At 58.4% G+C, this 21,105-nt stretch overlaps 1 protein-coding gene across 7 annotated transcripts in view; it reads right to left on the reverse strand.

Moving 5' to 3' along the window:
* The window catches only part of SOX13 (SRY-box transcription factor 13), a 42,503-nt gene that overhangs the window by 12,083 nt on the left and 9,315 nt on the right, over window positions 1–21,105 (reverse strand). For 3 of the 7 annotated variants that reach the window (XM_069771757.1, XM_069771759.1, XM_069771754.1), the window contains exons 1-2: window positions 13,212–13,378; window positions 729–806 (exon numbers count right to left, since the gene is read on the reverse strand). The exons of 1 other annotated variant lie outside the window; for it this stretch is intronic. In XM_069771757.1, the coding sequence (XP_069627858.1) occupies window positions 729–766 (38 nt within the window). In that variant the 5' untranslated portion in view covers window positions 767–806; window positions 13,212–13,378. Of the gene's footprint in view, window positions 1–728; window positions 807–3,910; window positions 5,578–13,211; window positions 13,379–21,105 lie in introns of those variants that run through there. 3 more of the 7 variants (XM_069771755.1, XM_069771756.1, XM_069771760.1) reach the window with 3 other exon arrangements.

Here is a 21,105-nt window from a genome sequence, read left to right on the forward strand (position 1 = left end):
TTCTTCCAAGAAGGGCCTGAGGAATCCCGGCCGGCCACCGGGACAGACAATAGCCCATCTCCTGCCAGACAAGCGGGCCGCTTTCCTGCCAGACTTGGAATGTCCTTTTGGGGCCGTTTCCAAGCGTTTCCGCCCGGCGTGCCTTCGCACATAAAAGAATGGATGGCTTCCTCTGCCGTGCCTGGGCAAGGATGGCCAGGGATGGCCGAGGCAAATGGCCTCGGCTGGGGGAAGTTCACTGGGCTGCTATCCCTCCCCAGGGATGCAGAGCATCCCGTGATGGTGGGTTATTCCCTGGGAAGGTGAAAGCAGGTGGCCACGGGGGATGTGGGCTCTGCCACCCCCAGCCACGGATGGAGGGGGACCACCAGCACATTGGCTACAAGCTGTAGGTGAAACGGGGCAGAAATTGTAAGACCTCAGGGTTTAGTGCTTTTGAAAAAGCAGATTTTTTAACCCAGAAGGCATCCGGATGCCGAACGTATTCAGTCCGAGAAATGCTGTCACCACGTGAGAGCCACGGCTCCACGTGTCCCTGACGGACAGCAGCCGCTCGGAGTAGCGGTGCTTACGGGACACGTGTTCCCCCACGAGGCTGCGTCACAGGCGCGCACCCACCTGTGCTACCCCACAAACCAGGGTGCTGCAGCAACGGAAACACTCTGCATTTAGGGGAGCACGAGCCAACGCTTTACGCATCCTCAAATGCCGCGTTTTCAACATCTTACCTGTCAGCGGCGCTCCCACGGAAAGCCACAACCTCCATCTGCCCAGAAGGCTGTTGAGAGCTCAGGTTGCCGGAAAAGCTGCAAAATCAACGCCAAGAAGGGAGATCTTTGGCAGGCGGGGGGGGGGGAGGATTTTGGGAGGGTAATGCCCCAGAGGGCAGAGGGGCAGCAGTAAACACCCAGCAAGCGCAGAACTGGGCAGCAGGCTGGCACCTGCATGTTAAGACCTGCCACGGGCAGGACGATGCCCACATGAGCTGGCCAGGCACGTCCTGCCCAGCAGTAGCTGATGGCTACTTCACCATCCCAGAGAGACCCCCAGACCCCAACTGCCCCTCTCCATCCTGGCAAGACTTGGGGGTCCTATGGGAAAAGCTCTGGCATCAGCAGGAGCTGGGATTTCCCACTGTCCACATAAAACAGACTGGTCTTTGTCCAACCTCCATTCACCGTCAGTTTGCTGACGGCAATTTCTCTCCCCTCGAAGGATAATGGCCTCCGGAAACATCACTACGGGGTCAGAGCAAAGCGGTGACACTATGGTGAGAGCAACAGCATCACGGAAACTCCCAGGAACAGCCGGCGCAGGAAGGAGCAGGGGGTCACCCCTCTGCATGTGCCACCCCGAGCACCCCATCTTCCACCCAGGTCTCCTCTGTCCCCTCCTCAACCAGGCGTAGGACCCCCATCCTTGTGCCCCCCATGGGGGGATATCTCCCCCCTTGACCCTCGGAAGAGTTCATACAGCCACAGCCTCAGCACTGCCACATTACGGCTCTTTGGTGGGGGAAGCATCAATTCTCCATCTACTAAGATGAAAAGCAGCAATGCAGGTCTCCTATTACCACACTGCACTTGGAAGATTTAACCCTAAAGCAATTACAACCAGCTAGCATAGCATTTACTAATTCTATCCAAAAAACCCCAACCTGCCTTCTTCAAAGGCCTCCAGGCCATACCCAGGACTGCTAATGAAATGCATATCTCTCTGATGCATGCCAGCAGAGAGGTTCAGGGGGAAATCGAATCAATCCTGCTATTCAAAACTTAAGCGAACATTTGCAAGACAGGGAGAAAAAGATGAATTCTCAGGCTGTGGCAGGGGCAAGAAGAGGATCTGGGTTGCTTAACAGGATGGCTACATGTCCTCCATCGCCTATGTACACCAGGAGATCCCAGCTCTTTTGGGAGTAGGTTGTCTCAGGGCACTGGCCGATGGCTTGTGCAAGCACTAAGCTACAGCAGATCGAGTCCTCAGAGGCCAACTCTGTCCTCAGAGACTCAGCTCCTGCTTTTCTAAAGCTTGAGGAATAATCCCACTTGCCAAAATCCAACTCACCCCCTCGAGGCTTGCGTCCTGCCCCTGCCACCTCCCAGGTCAGAGGGACCGGCCGGACCCGAGGAGGCGGTGATGGAGCCCGGCCACGTGGGATGCTCCGGGTGGGAATGGGAAAACAAAGCCTCCCGTGATAATGATGAGACAAGCGCAACGTAGTCCCTGTGGGTACGCGGGTCCATTTGATCCAGCCTGGCACACGTTTTAACTGGGCCACGTCCCAGCCTCCTAGTGCCCCCTCTCACTAACAATTTCCAGGTTACTGCTAACTCTGGTTTCACAGTGCTTCTGAGGGGGTTTTTATCACCTTGCTCTGGTTTCTTATGAGATGGCAGAGGAACACATCACCGCAAAACCCTTTCCTGTCTTGGCACAAAGGATTACTCGGCCGCTTCCCACCCACACCAACCCCCCAGCACGAGGGCTTTGCTGGGACCCCCCCCTTCACCGCCCAGCCGTGCCTCCGCAACCCAAAATCCAGGGATGCTGCCTCCTGTGAGCCTGGCTGTGTTAGGATGCACACGAAAACCAGCTGGTAGTTTTATAACTATCCAAATAATGAAATTAAATACAAAGAGGCGGTCGGATCCTTCCCTGGGTGTAAACTGGCAGAGGTCCACCACCTTCACAGCCACAACCCAAACACATTTTTCCTTTACTGGGATGAGCGATAGGATGGTTTTAAGTAGGGGAAAAATTAAACTGAACCTCAGGTGGAACTTCCTGGCCACGAGATTTATTAGGCTGGGAATGATCTCATCAGGGAAGCGGAGGAAACTCCGTCGCGCTGGAATTATTTAAAACCATGCAAAGCCCGGAGGAAGAAGGCACGGGAACAATCCCAGCGACAGCCCACGTGATGGCCGGGGACCGCACTGGTCATTCCCGTTTCCTGGCCTCAAGACTAGACAGTCTGCAAGATGGGTTTGTTGGGGTTTTTTTTTCCACTCAGTAAGACATCAATAAGGAAAAAACTCCTTGCACCACCTTTGCAGGCAGATGGGTTTCTTGTCTAGGGAAGGTTACATGATTGAAAGCATCTTTAAGAAAAGGCCTGACAGCCCCGGGGGGTGCAGCAGGAGAAGGGGGTGATCAGCAGAGGCGAGCGCTTTGCTCAGGTCTGAGCGGCAGCGTGGGCAGGGACGGCCAGGGAGAAGTGCGGAAAGAAGAAACTCCCCTTCCCTGCAGGTCTAAATGCGCCAGGGAACAGCGCAAATACCACAATCTTAATATTTTCAGAGACCTCCTCCTTATTGCATCCCTCTCCTCTGCCCTTCCTATCTTCCCCTGCATTACAAGCCAATGAAACAAAAATATCACAGCGTGTTAACAAGGGAAGACGCTGGGGATGCATGAGGAGAGAGGAACTCTGAAGAACAGGTATTTACTCTTTCTTGCCTTTTTTTCTGCATCAGAAATAATTTTTAAAACAAGTTTCCTCCTTTGTGCAAGGCTTTGCCTGGATGCAAAAAAAGGCCAGCAAAACCTGCCCAGCTCGCGGGTGCTGAGCCTTTACACACAGCACCCGGGGTGGCTGGATCAGGCACATGGTCCCAGTGATGCCAGCAGCGGCCGAAAGTCCCTGGGGTGGTGGGTGCTTGGAGGAGCTGCCAGGTCCCTGGGACACAGTGGAGGTCCTTGGGGCTGCTCCCAAACCCCATCCTGCTACCCCAGCACAGGCATCAGCTCGTTCCACCTCCCCGCTTCCCCAATTTAACCACTTTGCATCGAACAATCAATTATGGGAAAGAAATTTAAAAAATCAGCAAACCCAGAACAAATAAAGATCCACCCCATATAGCATGAGGTCAGCAGAGCCAGGAGGTGAAAGACAAGGATAACTCACCCAGCCACGGCAGGACGGCACGGCGATGCCAGCACGGCACGGTGCGGCAAGGGAGAGCGGTTAGCACATCTCCCTCCTTTTCTTCACAGTTTCTGTCCTCCCCTCACCCAAAAGCGGCCCTCGGGCTTATCGGAGAGGCTGATCTCGGTGTCGTTTTTGTGTAATTTCACTCACTCAGCGTTTCCAGGCAGAGCGGAGGGCACGTTTGACTCGGCTGCTTCGTAAACAATACTTTCCTATCGCATGACGGAGAGGTGAAGACATCTGACCCTTTTCCTCTCCTGCTTAGAAAAAAAAAAAAGACACGGGGCTCACCCGCCTCGACAGTGATCTGCCCGGCACCTCCCAGGCTGGGGCTGCAGGGAGGGCAGCACTTTCTGAACCCTTTTTCCACGCACTGTGCCACAGAGGACACACGGGTGAGGTTTGCGGCACGCAGGACCCAGCGCTGTTTTGGCACAGCCCCACAGTCCATCCCAATGGCATCCCATGGCATCGGCCGGTGTCCGTCACCCCCTACCCTTGTTGAGCTTCTTGGGGCATTTTACACCTTCCACTAATGTCATTATTTTTCCAGCTGCCCCCAGACTTTGTGGGGGGGGCTCCCATTTGCAGGGAGCAATCCCATCTTGTTTGCACTCACGTTTCCCCGGGTGAGCCAGGGACACACGTGAGCACCGAAAGGATGCTCGGAGCCAGCCCTGGTACCTCTCACACATGGCACCCAAGCCCACGGTGGCAGCCAAAAACCATGGGGCCGCGCTTCCGCTCACAGTGCCGCATGCCCTGCAGCACCCCGGAAACCTTCGGGTCCTTTTGCACGGGATCCTGAGCTGCAATAAACAGGTCCTTATGCCCGAGCTGTCACATGCTTGGACACCGAGGGAAAAAGGCTCCGCGGAGCCACTTCGCCCTCCCCAGCTGCTGCTGAAATTTGGGGCAGGGGCAAGCTCCAGCTGCTGGGGCCACTTGACATTTCAGCAACAGATTTTTTTTTACTGGCGTGACGGGAGCTGCCCTGCAAGCCATCGGGGCCATCATCAACTTCCCTCTGAAAGAAAAGGCAGCCTGAAGGACGGGTGCTCGGTGCCAGTAGCTGTCCATCATCTGCTCCAAATCATCACACCCTTACTAATGGCAATCCTGACTCCGCTCCTGCTGTGCTTCGGCTCAGAAAAGTCATGGCTGGCTGAGTCTGGATGAAGACCCCCAAGGAAAAAGCTTTCAGCCTGACTTCTCCCCTTATTAGTGTAAGCCGTGGCCACTTTCATGGTGTTACCCCTGATTTAGGGTGCGGATTCAGGCTCCCATGGTAGCTTATCCCTCCCGTCGCTCTGCACCCTGCAGGTGAGCCAGAGCATCCTGCAGCAGCAGCAATGGGGCTCGCAACCGGCATCACCCCCCGGGGCCGGTGGTCCTGTTAGCGGGGCAGGTCTCATATTTGCAAGAGAGAAGTCACAGAAGGGAGCAGGGGTCTGGTTCATGCCATTTTTATCGCTACCATTATTTCAGCTCAGGGAGAGACCCCAGGCTCTGGGGGGTGGGGGACACCCCACCACCCATCCCACTGCAGGACCCAAGGGATCCAGCGGCAGCCACCCTCCAAACCACGACCATCCCGCAAGGCTGGTTCACGCTTCACCCCTTCTCTCCCCTCTTGCTTCAAAGGAATTAAAGCCCATGAAAACCTGGTCATGCAGCATCTCCCGGCCCGGCTCCTCTCCTCCGGGTGAGTAGAGAAATTTGGGTTTACTGGCCCGCTGGGATAGTTTTCATTGCATGGCAAAAACACAGCACAGACAAGGGCAAAGGCACTCCAGCAAGAAGCCGACAGCCCTCCCCGTTTACAAGGGGGTATCCAACTGCCCCCAGCCAGCCCGGGGTTCCCTGCGTCCCGCAGCACACACCAGCGGACAAGGGGCTCTTTGTGCCCAGTGGCACCTGTCTCCCCCTCCCCGTATCCCAATTTCCCCTGGGGTCCCCGAGCCTGTTCCCTCCACTGAGGGGCTTTGGCAGCTCCTGCCTCCACGTGCCGTGTCCCGGCGCGCTCCCGTGCATGGCTTAGCGGAGCTGTGGGCAGGCACAGTTGCTCTGCCCACGCAGGCAGGCACACATGGGCAGGCACACGTGGGCAGGCACGCATACCCCGCTGTGCTGCTCACCACTCGTGTGCCGTGGAGCGGGTCTCGGACAACAAGACGAGGACAAGAGGGACCGGAGGCATTTCATGCCACCCTGGCAAAGTTCCCCGACCCAGTTCCCAGGATGCTTCCACAGACCTGAAGCAATGCAGCAGGATGGACTGGGCACGGGAAGCACAAAGGCCAGCGTTGCACCTGGAGATCCAAATCACAGACCGAGAGCCTCCAAGAAAGGCAAAGAGTGCTCTGCCTCTGCCCATGCTGCAGCCTGCACAGGTACAGATGGGTCCTGCCCAGGTGTAGCCCTGGGGACCTCCCCCAGATTAACCCTCCAGCTCCTGAAATCCCTGTGTCACGGCAAGAAAAATGAGCAGGAAAGGTCTCGAGCAGCCACCTCATCCACTCGGGAATTCACCTGCAGAGCTGCCCACAGGCAGCAGAACCCACGCAGGGCCACGCAGCCCAGACTGGTGAGGATGGCCCTGCCAACCCTGCCCATAAATCCCCTCTTGCAGACAGGCACACTCGTGTGCAAGCCCCCGTCGCAGGGGACTGACTTTCCGGCTGGGCGTGCAAGGTAGAACAATAGGGCCAAGCCCTCTATTGTTCCAGACAAAAGATAAGCCAGGCTTTGGCATTCCCCTACGCCCTCGTGGGCAGGCAGGCAGCAGGCAGGGCCACCACCCTGGGCGAGGGCAGAGGGTTTTCTAAACCCTTCCCACATCAGCTCACTTTTGGCAGGTGAACCAGAGGGGCTGCCTGGGGGGGGACGGGGGACGGGACGACCCTCCCACCCAGCTCAGAGCTTGCACACCCTTGCACACACACCTCATCCTCGCAGCCACGTTCACCCTGCCCTGCAGATTTTGTCCCAGCTCTGCGCGGTCCCCAGTTTCTGCTTCTCCTCTCTGCATCCCACAGGGACACGGTGGGGACAAAGCACCCCGCCAGCCATGGGGTGGTGGCAGGAGGGATGTGGGTTGCCCAGCACTGGGGACTGGTTCCCCGGTGGCCTCGCCAGCCGGCACGGGGAGCAGAGCAGACTTTGCAAGCCCAGGACTGCTGGCTCTGCGCACCCCGGCACGTCCGCTGCAGCTCAACCCGCACCATCACCTAGCTCAGCTTTTTCAAACAAGTGGTGTTCCAGGCTCTGAACAAGGCTGCAGACCGGAGCCGTGCTGTGCTATCAACACCCAGCCAGAACAAGGGAGGAAGACTATGGAGGATGAGGGCTGCTCACTGCAAACCCACACCCATCCGGGCACCCAGGCAAGAGCCGCGCTAGGTGACTATTGCTGCAATGGGTGCTGAGTACAGTGGCATGAAAAGCCTCGTCTCTGCTGGGAAATGCCCCCGCTCCCTCCCCACAGTGCTGCCATATGGGGTCTGCCAGCACACCTGGCCCTGGCATCCCACCACCGAGTTACCTGGCCACGCTCAGCCCTGCCAGCCCCACTGAATCGGACAGGTTGACTTAAGGCCAAAGAAGTTCGATTTCTGGCTCTCGCCCGGTAGCGGTGAAGGCCCTGGCGGCAGCAGGGGAAGGCGGCAGCCCCAGCACCACAGCGGTGGCAGAAGCTGCTGCATGGTGCTGGCAATGCCGTCGGGTATTTCTATCTACCTGCTTCTACATCTTCTTTTCCTTCTCTTGTTAAGACTCTGGCTCACCCCAGCTCATGATAACCCCATTTTGCATGGGCAAAGAGGATCAAATACCCCCACTGGGCTTGCTGCTGTCCCACGTTCTTTTAATTCTCTTTGCTATATTTAATTTATAATCTTATCCTCTTTCCTCCCAACAGACAATGAACTGCCACAAGCTGCCTTCACCAGGCAGAATTAAAAAATAATAACTCCGGCCAGCAGATTTTGGCTCGGGCTAGTGGGTGCTCACAGGGCTCTTCCAGTCAGCTTTAATGATGAGCCACATTATCTTGTTCTTCTCTGATAAGACACCCGGGGGTACGTGGAGGGGAGGCTGCCCGGCCTCTGCAGCCACCAGACTGCATCTTTTATAATGGTCACATGCCTCGAGCAGGCCTGGGTGGTAATGGAGCATTAAATTATGGAGAGGCAGAATTTCAAATATTTCAGATCCATCTCCCAATTTGCATTCTTCAGCTGAAGGGCTGCAAGCAGGAGTGGGACAAGAAGGCAGGGAAGGGAGCTTCCCTCCAGTACAATCTTCGCGGTAGCTTTCCCCTTGAAAAACAACACATTTGGGCTAAAAGCAGCTGCAGAGCCATTTGGGGTCCAAGGTGCTGGCAGGGTGCTTGGAGGCGAAGGGGACGAGGCTGTTTCAGCAATGCCCCTAATGCTATCAGCCACTTCAGCCATGTGCTCCAGTGCACTTGTATAAATGCTTTGTTGAGCCAGACTCAGGCTCTGCATCCCCTACTCATGTTTTTTACTGACCCATCGAAGCGGCTGGGGTGTTTACTGATGTGACCTGGGGCCCAGCATGGCCAGCTGTGCCCCCCGCACCTCCCCAGCCTCCCTCCCCGCCAGCGCCGAGCTGGTGGGACTGGGCAGACCAAGGGCTCTTGTTCGGGGCTGGAGCGGTTCCAGCTTGGGACATGTGGTCCTGGAGCAGGTGGACATGGAGTGGGAGGAAGGGAGGGCGGGAGGGCTTCCAAGAAGCAGAAAATTTTCCAAAAGTTGATGCCTTGGACCCTGCCAACTTTCCTTGTGCTGGAGGAGCCCACGCACTTCTCAGCCATGCACAAGCAGCACCCAGCCATGAGGAGCTCCCCAGGGGCACGGCCGGGCCAGTGGCAGCTCTACCCAAAGGAGCGGATATCACTCCTGAAGTTACTCCCCAAAAGGCGCAGGATGGGGTAAAGGCACCGAGATATTTTCCAGCAGAACTGTCATAAGCTGCACTGATTTATTTCCCTTTTGCATGTTCTTTACTGGGTTAAAATGGGGTGGAAATTAGTAACGCATCGTGCAAAACTTCTGAGGGGCCCAAATCTTCCTCCCCGCAGTGCAATGAAACCAAAACCTCCACAAAGTTTGTGAAAAATACAGCAGCAGAGCCTGGGATAGCCCAGCCCTGGCTGGTCAGGGGTGGCCGCGATGCTGCAAGGGACCCCCAGCCGGGGAACGCCCGACCCCGAGGCTGCCAGTCTTTTTGGGCTCTCCCTCCTGCTGAGCACAAGTCCTCCATCAGCCCCGCTGCCAGACCAGGCTGCTGTCAGACACACAAAAAGAGGCAGCTTTGACCCATCAGTATTTTCTAGCTGAGGGAAAATGAAAATATTTCATTACTAGTTCGCAGTTTGTGGCGATGCTACGTTCAGCAGCACGGCCGCAAGAGAGAACAAAAGAGGCCAGCCGGCTTTCTCCACGGCATCGCAGGCTGTAGGTAGCAACTGCCCTGCCTATGAGTGGATTTTTTTCTTTTTCAATAAATTTATTTCTTTAGGAAAATAAGCAGTACGCATTTTATTAGCGTGGCTGGGAACTTCCAGGGTGTAAAACGGGGGCAGAGCTGTACTGACAGCACGTCCCTACAATCGGTCGCAGCCGCCTGTTAAAGGTTGTCGCTTTGGTAATAAAAGCTTTTCTGATTTCTGCAATTACACGTGCACGCACAAAGCCGGCCTGACACAAAACCACGGTAAATGTTTACAATGGGATAAAGCTGGAGCAAGCAGGAACGCGGCTTCGCGGCGGGCAGACAAAGCGGGGCTCACCGCGCTCCGTGCCGGCTCGTGCGGGACAGCAAGGAGCCGCAGGCCGTGGGCTTACAAGCTGTCCCGCTGCTCTGCCGGCCCCCAGGGTCCCCGACCTGCCCCTCAATCCACTGGGTCTGCAGTGAGGGACCCCCAAAAGCACAGCCGCCAGCACCACCTCAAAATCCTTCAAAGTTTGTCTGGTTTTGTCGCACGCCGGAGAATGGGCGGGATCCCCGAGCAGCCACGGCTGCACCGAGCATGCGGGAGGGTTGGGGACAGCAGAGGTGACCCAGTTTTCCCTGCAGCGAGCAAAGCAGCCCACCGTATCCCACAGGGATTCGCTCCGCCACCCCACCCGCTCACCAGCAAACTCCCAATACCTGCAGCACCAGCCCACTGCGGCCCCGAGGGTGCTCCGTCCATGGGACACAGCTCGGACCCGCGTCCCAGCCTGTCTCTGGCACTCTGCAAGCCCCGGAGCAGCAGGCACGCAGCCCCCTGCCATCTCCTCCCGAACACTCACCTGGGGAGCGCAAAGGACGCTGCTGTCGGGTCCCAGAGCCACCCTTCGCCCCCGTCCCCCGACCTGCTCGCAGGGTGCGTAATGGCTGCTCGGCCCCGGTGAGTCTCAGTTCCAGGAAGGTGACAGGCAGGGAGAGCGGCAGGCTCGGGCAAGCGCCCTGGGGAACCCACCAGTAAGTAACAAATGTAAAAATAAACCCACGGAGAGACTAGATTTACTGTGCCTCTGTGTTCCCTTCACAGAGAGAGAAACCCTTCCTCTGCATCCCATGAACGAAATTAAAACCCCTCCAGCACATAACAAATTTACGATCTGCTCCATCTCCCCTACGTCCCAGCGTGCCAGGGCACAGCTCCCCCGGCAGCCCCACGGAAAATGGACATTTCGGCAGGGAGACAAAAAGTCCAGCTATTCCCCCCAGGACATCTTGCACCCTGCCTGGAACAAACTTTGCTCGTCAGAAGGACTTTCCGGGGGGGTGGATGGTTTGGGTGCTCTGATTTGGCAGGGGTAAAAAAAGCAACGCAGGCATGGCGGAGGACGTGAGCTGCCCAATGGCACAAAGAGCTTTGCATCAGAGAGGAAAATGGATTTTTAAAAATTTGGGATCCCTGCTCCTACCTATTACTCTGCTCCAAAGGGATTTCGCCTCCTGTGTGAGATGCCAGATCATATGCCAAGGGCGAGCCCCCAGCCCCGCGGGAGGGCAGCCCCGGCAGCGGCTCTGCCAGTCGTGATGAAACAAATAAACAGCACGAAGGGAGATGCTGGTAAAAATGTGTCACTCGCAAATGATTTAGAAAACTGTCTTTAGCCTGCCCACGTTTGTCAAAGGACAGCAGCTATTTTTAACACAAAGCCTCTGAAATCGCAGGCTTTAAAAAAAAAAAGTACTGTATCAGTGTCAACAGAATGGATTCTGTACAAAATTAAATTGAACTAAAAGGAAATTGCATGAATTACAAACACGAGTTATTGGCTCAATAGGAGAGTAACTGAGTGATATTATCTGGTCTGTGCTATGGAGAAAATCACATTAGCTGAGCTAATGGTCCTTTTTCACTCCTAAAATCTATTACTCCAGATTTGCTTTGGAAGTCAAGTGTTTTCCATGCTGAAGGTACTTCACAAGATGTAACCGAGACTCGAACAATATGCGGCCACAGTCTGTAATTTTTCCTGGGCAGCATCCCTCACTGGCACCGAAACCCCTGCATAAAACACTGGAAATCATTAGGCAGAGGTGGAAAGAAGCAAAGCTTTGTATTTATTTGCGCATTTCACACGAAAACCTCTCCTTTATGGCTCCCTGGGTGATGCATCTCTCGGTTTCTCTCTTCTGCCACTAACTTTGTTGGTGTTTAACTGTGGGGGTCCCCCTGGGGGGGCGAGCACCCAGCTCCACGCAGGGGCTGTGCTCCATCACCTGCCTTGCGGCTCCCTGATCCCAGGTTTACCAGCACCCGGGGAGGGGGTGTGAAATCCCCCCAATCCCCCCACAGCCCCACCAGCCACCCCAGCACAGCACCGTGGGGCTGCCAGACGGCTGCGGGACCCCACGGCACAAGCCCCGCTGCTGGGAGGGCTCCGCTGAGCAGCAGCTTCAGCCCCCAAAGACCCAAATCTGCCCAGGACGGGTTGGACATGGGACTCGGAGGCACAGGCAGGACCCACCATGGCTGCTGGGGAAGACGTAATCTCAGTGACAAGGTTCATCCACTCTTAGGTCCCAGCAAGCGACAGAGTTTAGCGCTGACCCCAGTCCCAAACTCTCTCTCTCTCTCTGGCCGTGTGTTATCGCGATGCTGTCACTGCAGTTTGTTAGAAAAACCCCAGCCCCTCTCGGACAGACAAACGTCCATGGGTGCCACGCAAGTTTTCCTGCCTGGACCCCGCGCTTGCTTCCCGGCGGTGCCGCGGGGACGCGGGGCTGGCTGGAGCGATGCTGTCACATCGGACAGAAATCGCCCGTCGCCACCGCAAAGGCGGTGGGAGTTGCGTGAACGGGGCAGGAGTGTCCCATCCATCCCACGGCGGGGGACGAGGGATGGGGACCCCAACCCCTGAGCGCCGCAGAGTCCCAAACACCCGCAGACAGCCCCAAGCCCTGCGGACACACGTGTGTGCCGGGGGCTGGTTGTGGCACCCGGGGCCCTGTGTCCGTCTGTGCCACGCTGTCTGTCTGTGCCAGCACAGCATGTCCATCTGTCCATCCACAGTGTCTGTGCTGTGACCCCCAGTGCCGTGTCTGGGGTAAGGGGGGGGCTGCCAGCCTATACCCCGCTGTCGTCCCCCCTGTATCCCCGAGCCAGAGCACCCGGTGGGGGCCGGGGCTGTGTGCCCGGGACAGGGGACAGGTCCCACCGTGACCTGCGGGAAGGGGTGAGAAACCTTCCCGGGTGGGTGGGATGGGGGTCCCGGGGAGGGGGGCTTCAGTGGGACAACTCTTGGTAGCCAGGTCAAGGGTCGGGGGTGTGGGGGGGAATGTCGTCCATGGATTAACCCCTTGCCTGCCGGTCCTGTGCCCCCGGGGGGGGTGCCCGTGGCTTAACCCCTTGTCTGCCGGACTCTTCCTCGCCCTGACCCGGCTGCCGGCGCGGGGTGGGGCGGTGGGGGGCTCTCGGAGGAGAGTTTGCAGCCCCTAACTTTGCAGAGGGGACGGGGCTGTGCAGGGAGATGGGCCCTGCACCGCACCCCCCCCTTCCTCGTTTTCCTTCTCCTATTTAAGCAAACGGGCTTTGGGAGGGGGGGGTGTCCTACCAGGCGCCCCCCCCCCCCCAACCCTCTCAGCCCAACCGGGCTCGGTGACCACGACCCGGCAGGATGCTCATCGCCCCGGGAGGATGCTCATCGCCCCGGGGTCGTTTCGTTGTCCCCCCCCCCGGGCAATGCCCGTGCTTACTCCCCCCGCCCCCCCCGGGGCCGTGCCCCCCGCCCGTGCCCCCGCCCGCACTCACGGCTCCGCCGCGCTGCAGCGCTGCGCCCCGGTCCTCGGTGCCGCCGCTCCCGGTGCTGTCGCCGGTGCCGGTGCGGGCTCCGCCGCCGCCGCGCCCGGCTCAGGTCCGCTCCATGTCCCCAGCGCCTCCGGTGGGAGCTGCCCCGGCGCCGGGCGGAGAGAGGGAGCGAGGAGGAGGAGGAGGAGGAGGAGGAGGAGGAGGGGAGGAGGAGGAGGGAGGAGGAGGAGGAGGGACACCGGTCCAGCCAGCCAGCAGCCGGCTCCGGGGCGGCCCCTCTGCCCCGTCCCCTCCCCTCGGGACCCCCTGCCCCGCCGGGGGACCCACGCGTGACACCGCCCGGAGCCCCCGGACTGTTCTCACCCTCTGCCCTGGAGTCCTGTGGTGGGGTTGAGACACCCCTAAAGATTAAGGCACGACTCGGTGGAGTCCTGGGAGGCACCCCGGGACCCCCGTCTGTCCGTGCAGGGATCGGTCCTACCCACTCCCGGCGAGGGACTGGAACAATGCCTGGCTTGCAGAAAGCACAGCCCACAGCTCTGGGGGGAGGGAGTCCCAAAACCATGGCACGCCAAGTGACAGACCCCAAAGCCTGGCTTCCAGCCTCTCCTCCACACATCACCCCCAATTTTTTGCTCCTTCACCCAGACCACCGCAACCAGCCCGCAGCCACAAGACCGTCATGGGTCTGGGAGACAACGCTGGCACGGAGCAGGGGGGGCAAGGGGCAGCCAGCTGCCCTCCAGACAGACAGACAGACAGCATTCCCGCACATGAGCTGGGGGACACACACACATGCTTGTGCTGAGCAGATAACCCAGCTGGGAGCTCGGGTGTATCGGGTGTATTCTCCCCGGGGAAACGGGGCTCTGGTTGGGCCTTTGCTGCCCTTGGCCGCTGAGGAGCTCACCCCGTACCCCTCATCCTGCACCCCACGCCCCGCATCCCATCAACGGCTCCACCGGGAATGCCATCACCCGCCTTCCCGAAGGAAAAAAATGCTTCATTCAGAGCAAAATGGTGCTCCAGCTGGAGAGCGAGGGGGTTGGTTTGGACAAACAAATGTTGACAAACAGTCTTTTTTGTATAATGAAATCTTTAAATGTTATGTCAACATTGAAGGAGAACTGTTTACATTTTACCAACGGGGAAAATTCCCATTGACTCGAAGCCATTTCCTCCCCCACACCGTTATTTTCTTCCATGGGAATTTTCTTTTTTCCAAACATTGTTTTCACCCAGTCCCAGGAACAGAAGACAAGAGCTTGGGCTACCGGGACTCCCAGCTCCCGTAGACCCTACACACTAATCAGGAACATGGGGTTTCTGGAGGGGTTCAGGCACCCACACCCACATCCACCCCAACACACGGTCCCCCCCTTGCTCTGCGCCCACCACACAGGAATGAGCAGAGCTGGGCAGAGCCAGGCAAGAAGTTATCTGGGAGTTTCCCATCAGGTATCTTCACCCACAGGATTAAACACAAAGCACAACAGCGTTTGGAAATGAAAGGCAGCAAGCGGGCTGCACTGACAGACCCCAAAACGTAAAGGCACTCAGTGATACATGTTCCCATTTCACAGATGGAGAAACTGAGGCCCAGAGAAGACACAGCGTTCCTGGGCCTGTGCAGCAAGTACCAAACACGCAGCAGGGAAGGATACAAAGGCAGCTCCCCCTGCACCAGCCAGGCCCCCTCCAGCCCCTCTGAAGCCCCCTCCCCAGCTGGGGGGGGACGGGGACGACTGGCTGCCCCCAGTGCCATCCCATGCACGGGCAGTGCAGGCAGCCTCATGCACCCACCGAAGCCACCGGCCCCTCTCTGCCGGCGCTGCCAGCTGCCAACGCTCTCATCCCCACGGCTTGAGAGAAGACCCCGAGAGGTCACGTGAGGGAGACGGTTATCGGCGGCCAAGCGAGCGCCAAGCGCGCAGGCGAGCTCGCAGAGACCTCCGTGCGCTCCTGGGGCTGCGGCTGCCCCAGCGAGGCCCCCCGAGCCGCTCCAGGGACAGGAGAAGGCGGGAGGCGCATCCCCCAAACTGGACAGGGAAACAATTAACAAAGGGGCCGAGGAACAGCACGACTGAGCCAAAAAAGAGGGAGCGGGAGCTTTGTTCGGGTCGTCATAGCAACAGCCAGGCCGGAGCAGCAGCCACAGACTTTCACTTTCCTTTCCTTCCTCCCCATCCCCAGTGGCCGTGGTGGCCGTGGTGGTCTTCCCTGCCCACTGCCTGGCAGGTCCCCCCAGGTGCTAGCCACACCGCGGTCGCCTGGGTCCATCATCACCTCCCAGATGGGCACCAGGAGGTGGAGGCCCAACTGCCCATCCCCAGGTGTCACCACCCACGCACCCATGGGTCCTGTCCCCATCCTGGCTCTGCTCCTCCCCATGTCCTCCTTTGAGCCACATCAGCTCCACCCACAACCCCTTCTCTCCACCTCATTGTGAAGCATCCCCAGGACCCATGGGGCATCCCCAGGATGCGCAGGGCGACCCCAGGACCATGGGCACGAGGTGTCAGGATGGACACGATGGTACAGAGACAGTCCCCATCCTTTCAGACAGGGTCGCAGAGGGCCCGCTCAGCTCCTGCTCCATCTCTCCCTACCTGGCTGCACCCGGGCAAGCAACCAGGGCTGCTCCCACACTGCGATCCCTCTCCCGGCTTTCTGCTTCCCTCAGCAGAAGGAAGCCGGGACAATGGGTGGAGGGACCAGAAAAACTGGTGGGGGCAAAGATCCCGCTGCCGCCAGCGCAAGGAGCACGGAGGGGAAAGGCACGGCCAGCGCTCGCCTTCCTTTTCCCAAGCCCCCCACCCTGCTGCGGAGCCTGCAGTGCCGCTGGCCGCAGGAGCCGTGCCTCCTGCTTTGTGCTGGCTGCGAATCCCGGCCTCCCGATCGCAGGATACTGGTGACTGAGTCATGGAAATGGTTCAGACAATGGCTTGGCCCCTTTATAACTGGCCGGAGGGGGCAAAGCAGGGAGAACAAATCCGACCTTGCTTCCTGCGCGGAAGCGGACCCATTGTTTGGAAATGGGCATGTGCTTTACTCCTCACCAGCCTGGGAAAGCTGCAAAGCAATTGCTAACGGGGAGCAAGCTGCGTGGGTCCTGCCAGCTGCCACCGTGGCTCCCCGCCTCATGCGCTGCCTGTGAAAAATCTAGGGAAGATGCAGCTGAAGGTGCTACCGTTGCCCGCAAGGTCGCTGCCACGCACCCCCCCCCCAGGGGCTGTTTGGCCAGCAAGTTGCTTAGCTGGCCCAGGCTGGCGTGGTGGCAATGCCTGAGCTGACATGGTGGCAGTGCCCGGTGGTGGCAGCACCCCAGCGAGCCACGTGCCAGCTCAGCTCCTCGCTGTATTGGCGCGGTTGGGCTCATCGGGCCCCTCTCCTGCTCCCCTTCCCTGCTCCCGTCAGAGCCCTCCTTCACAGTACGCAGTGGGAGAGGGGGTACCTCTGGGCATTTCACAAACACCACCGATCTCGCCAAAAATAACGAGCACAGTGTTATCCTTGCACTGGCCCTGGGGATGCGAAGCACCCCAAGAAGCAGCCCCAAGGCTTCGGGAAAGCAGCAGCACAAGCGGGGCCAGGGGAAGGAGAGAAGCCAAGGAGCAGCTCAGGAGCCTTGCCCATCTGTGGATGGGGGAGATGATGGGGTCCAAATCTTCCCCAGCTCCCGCCTCCAGACCTGCCTTGTGCATTCCGTGATAACCCAATGCATGCGGGACGAGGGCAATCCCACAGTGTCCCCATCTGCAAGCCAAGGGGCGGCAGGCAGCCACGCTGCTTTTCTCAGAAAAGAGGAGCTGTGCCGGACTAGTGAGCAAGCACAGGGACCCAAAAGGGTCCCTTGCAACCCAGCAGACCCAGTGACAAGCCCTCAGCCAAAAGGTTCCAAGGCTGGACATGCCCTGGTGAGGCCAGCACCGTGTCCCCAGCCACCTCACTCGTCACTCGGTGAGAACCGACTCCTGGGGAGCCGTACCAGGCGCACGCACTGTGGTCTAGCACAGGCAGACAGACAGACATCTGCAGCCCATTAAACCCAAGCTGATACGACAATACTAAAGGAGAAGCTCAAACCCTCTGGAACCGCGGCGGCTCTGGGGCTGTCCTCAGTTCACTCCATTGTATCCGGCTCTCATAGTCCATAGGGCTGAGGGACGTGGCACGCCAAGGGCCGGGGCTCCGACAGTGACCTGTCTCGTCCAGCCCTCTGCATCCCCAGGAGACAGGCAGCCTGTCGTGGTAGTCTTGTACCCACTTTGTGCCGCCCAGGTGCTGCCTTTCCCTGCGTCTGCCTCCCTGGCAGATCTCCTGCAGCCCCTGCCTGCCCACCGCCCCTGGTTTTGGGACTCAGCGTGGGACAACGGCTGGGTCATGTGCACTGGGAGACGATCGCTGTGAAAGCAGCACATCCCAAACCCTCTCTGAGCTGGCAGCTTCTCTGCCTGCTTCCCCGCCTGGCGCCTGCCCTCGTGGGCTCCTAGCAGGGTGGTGGGTGAGCTCCAGGAATTAACCTACTAATTATTTCCACCCAAACACCACAATTTATCCTGGCCACTTCAGAGGCGTTTCCAGTGGCTGGGAGCTCCGTGCTGCCTTCCTCCCCGGCGCTGGCAGTGCCCAGCTACTGCAGGGAGTCAGGGATGTGTGAGCAAGTCCGCCCACAGCGTAACAGGCTCTAATCTGGGCATAATAAAACCAAGATGTTCCAGGATTGCTCTGTGGGGAGCGCGCTCGGAGCAGCTCAGTTCTTAGCCAATGCTCAAAGAGAGATTGTCCAAAAAGCAAAGTAAAATTGAGCAGATAATGATTCTGTAGGAAAGCAGAGCTGGGGTAGCATGGGCTGAAATCGCAGGTGAACTCAAGCTGGTGCATGAGCAGAAATACCTGGGCAGAACATTTAGAAATTACCAAAACGCTCCCTGTAGCAGACACAGCACTCAATGCTGCGGCTGCAAGTGTTTGGACACCGTGCTAAAATCCTGCATCCCACTGCTCCGGCCGCCTCCCCGCCCAGCCACCAGCCTCTGCTGAGGGCGATGTGCTGGTGGAAGAGCGTAGCTTTGGCCAGCATTGCCTGCAGGCAGGACACGGAGGAGATGCCACCACCTGGCTCACAGGGAAGGTGTGTGGCCAGGGCAGGTGATAGAGAACAGACCCGGGACCAGAGCCACATTTTGGGTCTGGAAGGGGGATTTTCAGAAAGCCCCTGGCTCTCCGGCTGTCTGAGAGATTGGTGCCAGATTGGCACCTCCAAAAGACACTGAAATCACCCGCTGCTTCCAAAACTATCGCAGCTACGAGCAGCCAAAGCACCCCAGGCAGAGCCGAGCGCCTGCTGCAACTGCAGCTGCCAGCACCCCAGCTCCGGCGGGGCTCCCATCCACCGCCACTGTCCTCGCCCCGCGCCAGCTGCCCGACCCTGGGGGTACCCGCCGCATCCCCCCGCAAGGCGGCACGCGTAACACAGCCGGACCCGTGCGTGCCAACAACCCTGCCGGAGACTTTCAGCTCCAAACAGGGATTCGACGGGGAGAGGAAACAAAGCGGCATCACATCTCTGTAACTCTCTATTCCCAACCTGAATGCTGCTGTTGTTTTTAATCCAGGCCAATGCGAATCATCCTCCCCGGAGCACAGCCCAGCAGGCTGGACCAGGCTAAGCCACACACGCAGCACTGGCCGATGGCTGCTCTCCTAAGGGAAAGCCACGGGGTGGGGAGGACGCAGCCAGCCTGGCAGCTTCCCCAGAGCATCCCCAGCCGCCCCCACGCCGCAGGGCTGGGGCGGCAGACGGGGCAGGGGGCTGCGTCGAGGCATCTGCGGTGGGGGAGCGTGGGGAGGGAAGCGCAGAAGGGTGATGCTGAGCAGGCTGAGCCGAAGAGACGCGTGGGGAGGGAGGGAATGGCCGGACCACACAGCGGGACCAGAGGGGGCCGAGGCCGGAGGGCAGTGCGGGAGCAAAGCCGCATCCCCAGGCTGCGGCCGACCTCCACGCACCACCCAAGACAGCACGGCACGGCACTGGGGGGGGCGAGTCCATCGCCTCCGATTCAAAGGCGAAACTGGGCTCCCCAGGGCCTTTGCTCCCAGGCTCCGGCACCCTCCGCCAACCCGGCTCCAGTGGGGACCCGCAGCACCGCCACCCGGGCCGGGACCCTCCAGCTCAGCCCCGACAGAGGGGCTTTTCTTGTCCCCTGCCTTTGTTTTCTATTTAGTGCTTTTGTTCTCCCCTCTTTGGTCCTTTGTTCCAGCTTGTCCTTTGTTCCGACGCCTTTGGTTTCTCTTCCCTTTGATGCTTTGTCACTCCCTTCATCTTGGTGCTTTTCTTTCCCCGGGTTTTTAAGCTGGCGGTTGTTTTCTCTAGCCGCTCTGTGCTTGGCATTTTTATCCTTTCTCCTGCCTGGTCCACTCCTCGGGTCACATGGGCCCGGCCCGGATTGTCTTCAAATCCCCATTTGTCTTGTTTTGGTGCCTGGATTTCCCTGCCTTTATGTCCTTTTTCTTAAGAGACTCTTAGCGATTTCTTCTTCTCAGTGAGAGAAGGGGGGGGGGGGGTCGGGGCTTAATTAATTAGCGAGTGTAATCTTTAGATGCGTGGCACTGCAGGACGTGTGGAGCATCATTATTATTGTCATTAGGATGTTAAGGGTTAGCGAGGGTTTAAATACCAGCTAATTGCAGCAAAGAGCTCCAACTTTGCAAAATTATATCAGAAAGAGCCAGACTTGTTTTCGCCCACCAGGCTGGGGAGAAGAGAGAAATTCCTAACACAGACAGGCAGGCAGAGGATGAACAGAGGCAACACATCCCGGCCCCAGCCCCGAGGGCTGGGTGATGGTCAGAAAGGGCTGCCCAGAGCAAGGAGCCGGCTGCTGCACTCGCCTCTCCCAAGAAGACCAAAGAGCATCATCCCGTCTCTGGGGATTTTAAATGCAGAGATTGGTCACTCCCCAGCACGGCAGAGCTCAGGGGAGCTGGTGACCCAGCGCCAGCACGAGGGGTGCGGGTGTGAGGGTAGAGCTGCTGCCCTGGGGAGGATGGAGCGGGTTAAAAGCCCCCCGGGCTGGTGATTTTTGCTGGCGCCCATCGCTCAGCGGGGCAAACGCGCCCTTTGGAAATAGGGACTTGCAGAGGGTTTGGCCTGGCCAAGCTCCTGCGATGGGTAGGGCAGGACACAGACCATGGGGCTGCTTCTCTGGCAAGCCACAGAGGGTACAAGGGCTCTAAGCTGGGGAGAACGACTGTTCCTGCATTCGCTTTGCACCTCGAGACACAGGTCAGAGCACATGTACAAACACAACCACAAAATCAGATACCAGGCAGTCAGGATTAGGGAACCGTTTTCCTGAGAACAACTTCAATGTAAGATGCTGCCACTTTGCTTTGATTTAGTGCCCCAAATATTTCCCCTGCAGCACCATGTCCTCAGCATCTGTTTGTGCCATGATTCACTAGCCGGGCAGGAAAGGGCAGGATGCAACCCTGCTCACCACGGCACCTCTGAGACATCACATCGCTCTCGCTCACCACGGTCAAACGAAACCCAGGATCCATTTTTACGAGCACCAAACCACCCCTCCCCGACACATGCCATCCCCACCGCACAGGTTTAAAGCAGCTGTAGCTGCACAACAGCTGTTGAACGGAGGAAGCAGCCAAACTTAGCAACAGGATGTACCCTCAGATAACGTGATCAATATCAGAAAATGCAGCTTTTCAAGTTAGAGCTAAAGCCATCTGCTAAAACTGGGTGTCTCAGGAGATCGGCACCGATACGGGGCGTCTTTGACTCTGTCTTCGCAACACCCTGATTTCTCCTCACCCAAGTCACTTACAGTAACTGGCTGACGTCCCCACGGTTTGTGGCAGCTCATGGTGGGGCAGC

Source organism: Haliaeetus albicilla, chromosome 26 (assembly GCF_947461875.1).
Source record: "Haliaeetus albicilla chromosome 26, bHalAlb1.1, whole genome shotgun sequence".
Taxonomy (NCBI): Eukaryota; Metazoa; Chordata; class Aves; order Accipitriformes; family Accipitridae; genus Haliaeetus; species Haliaeetus albicilla.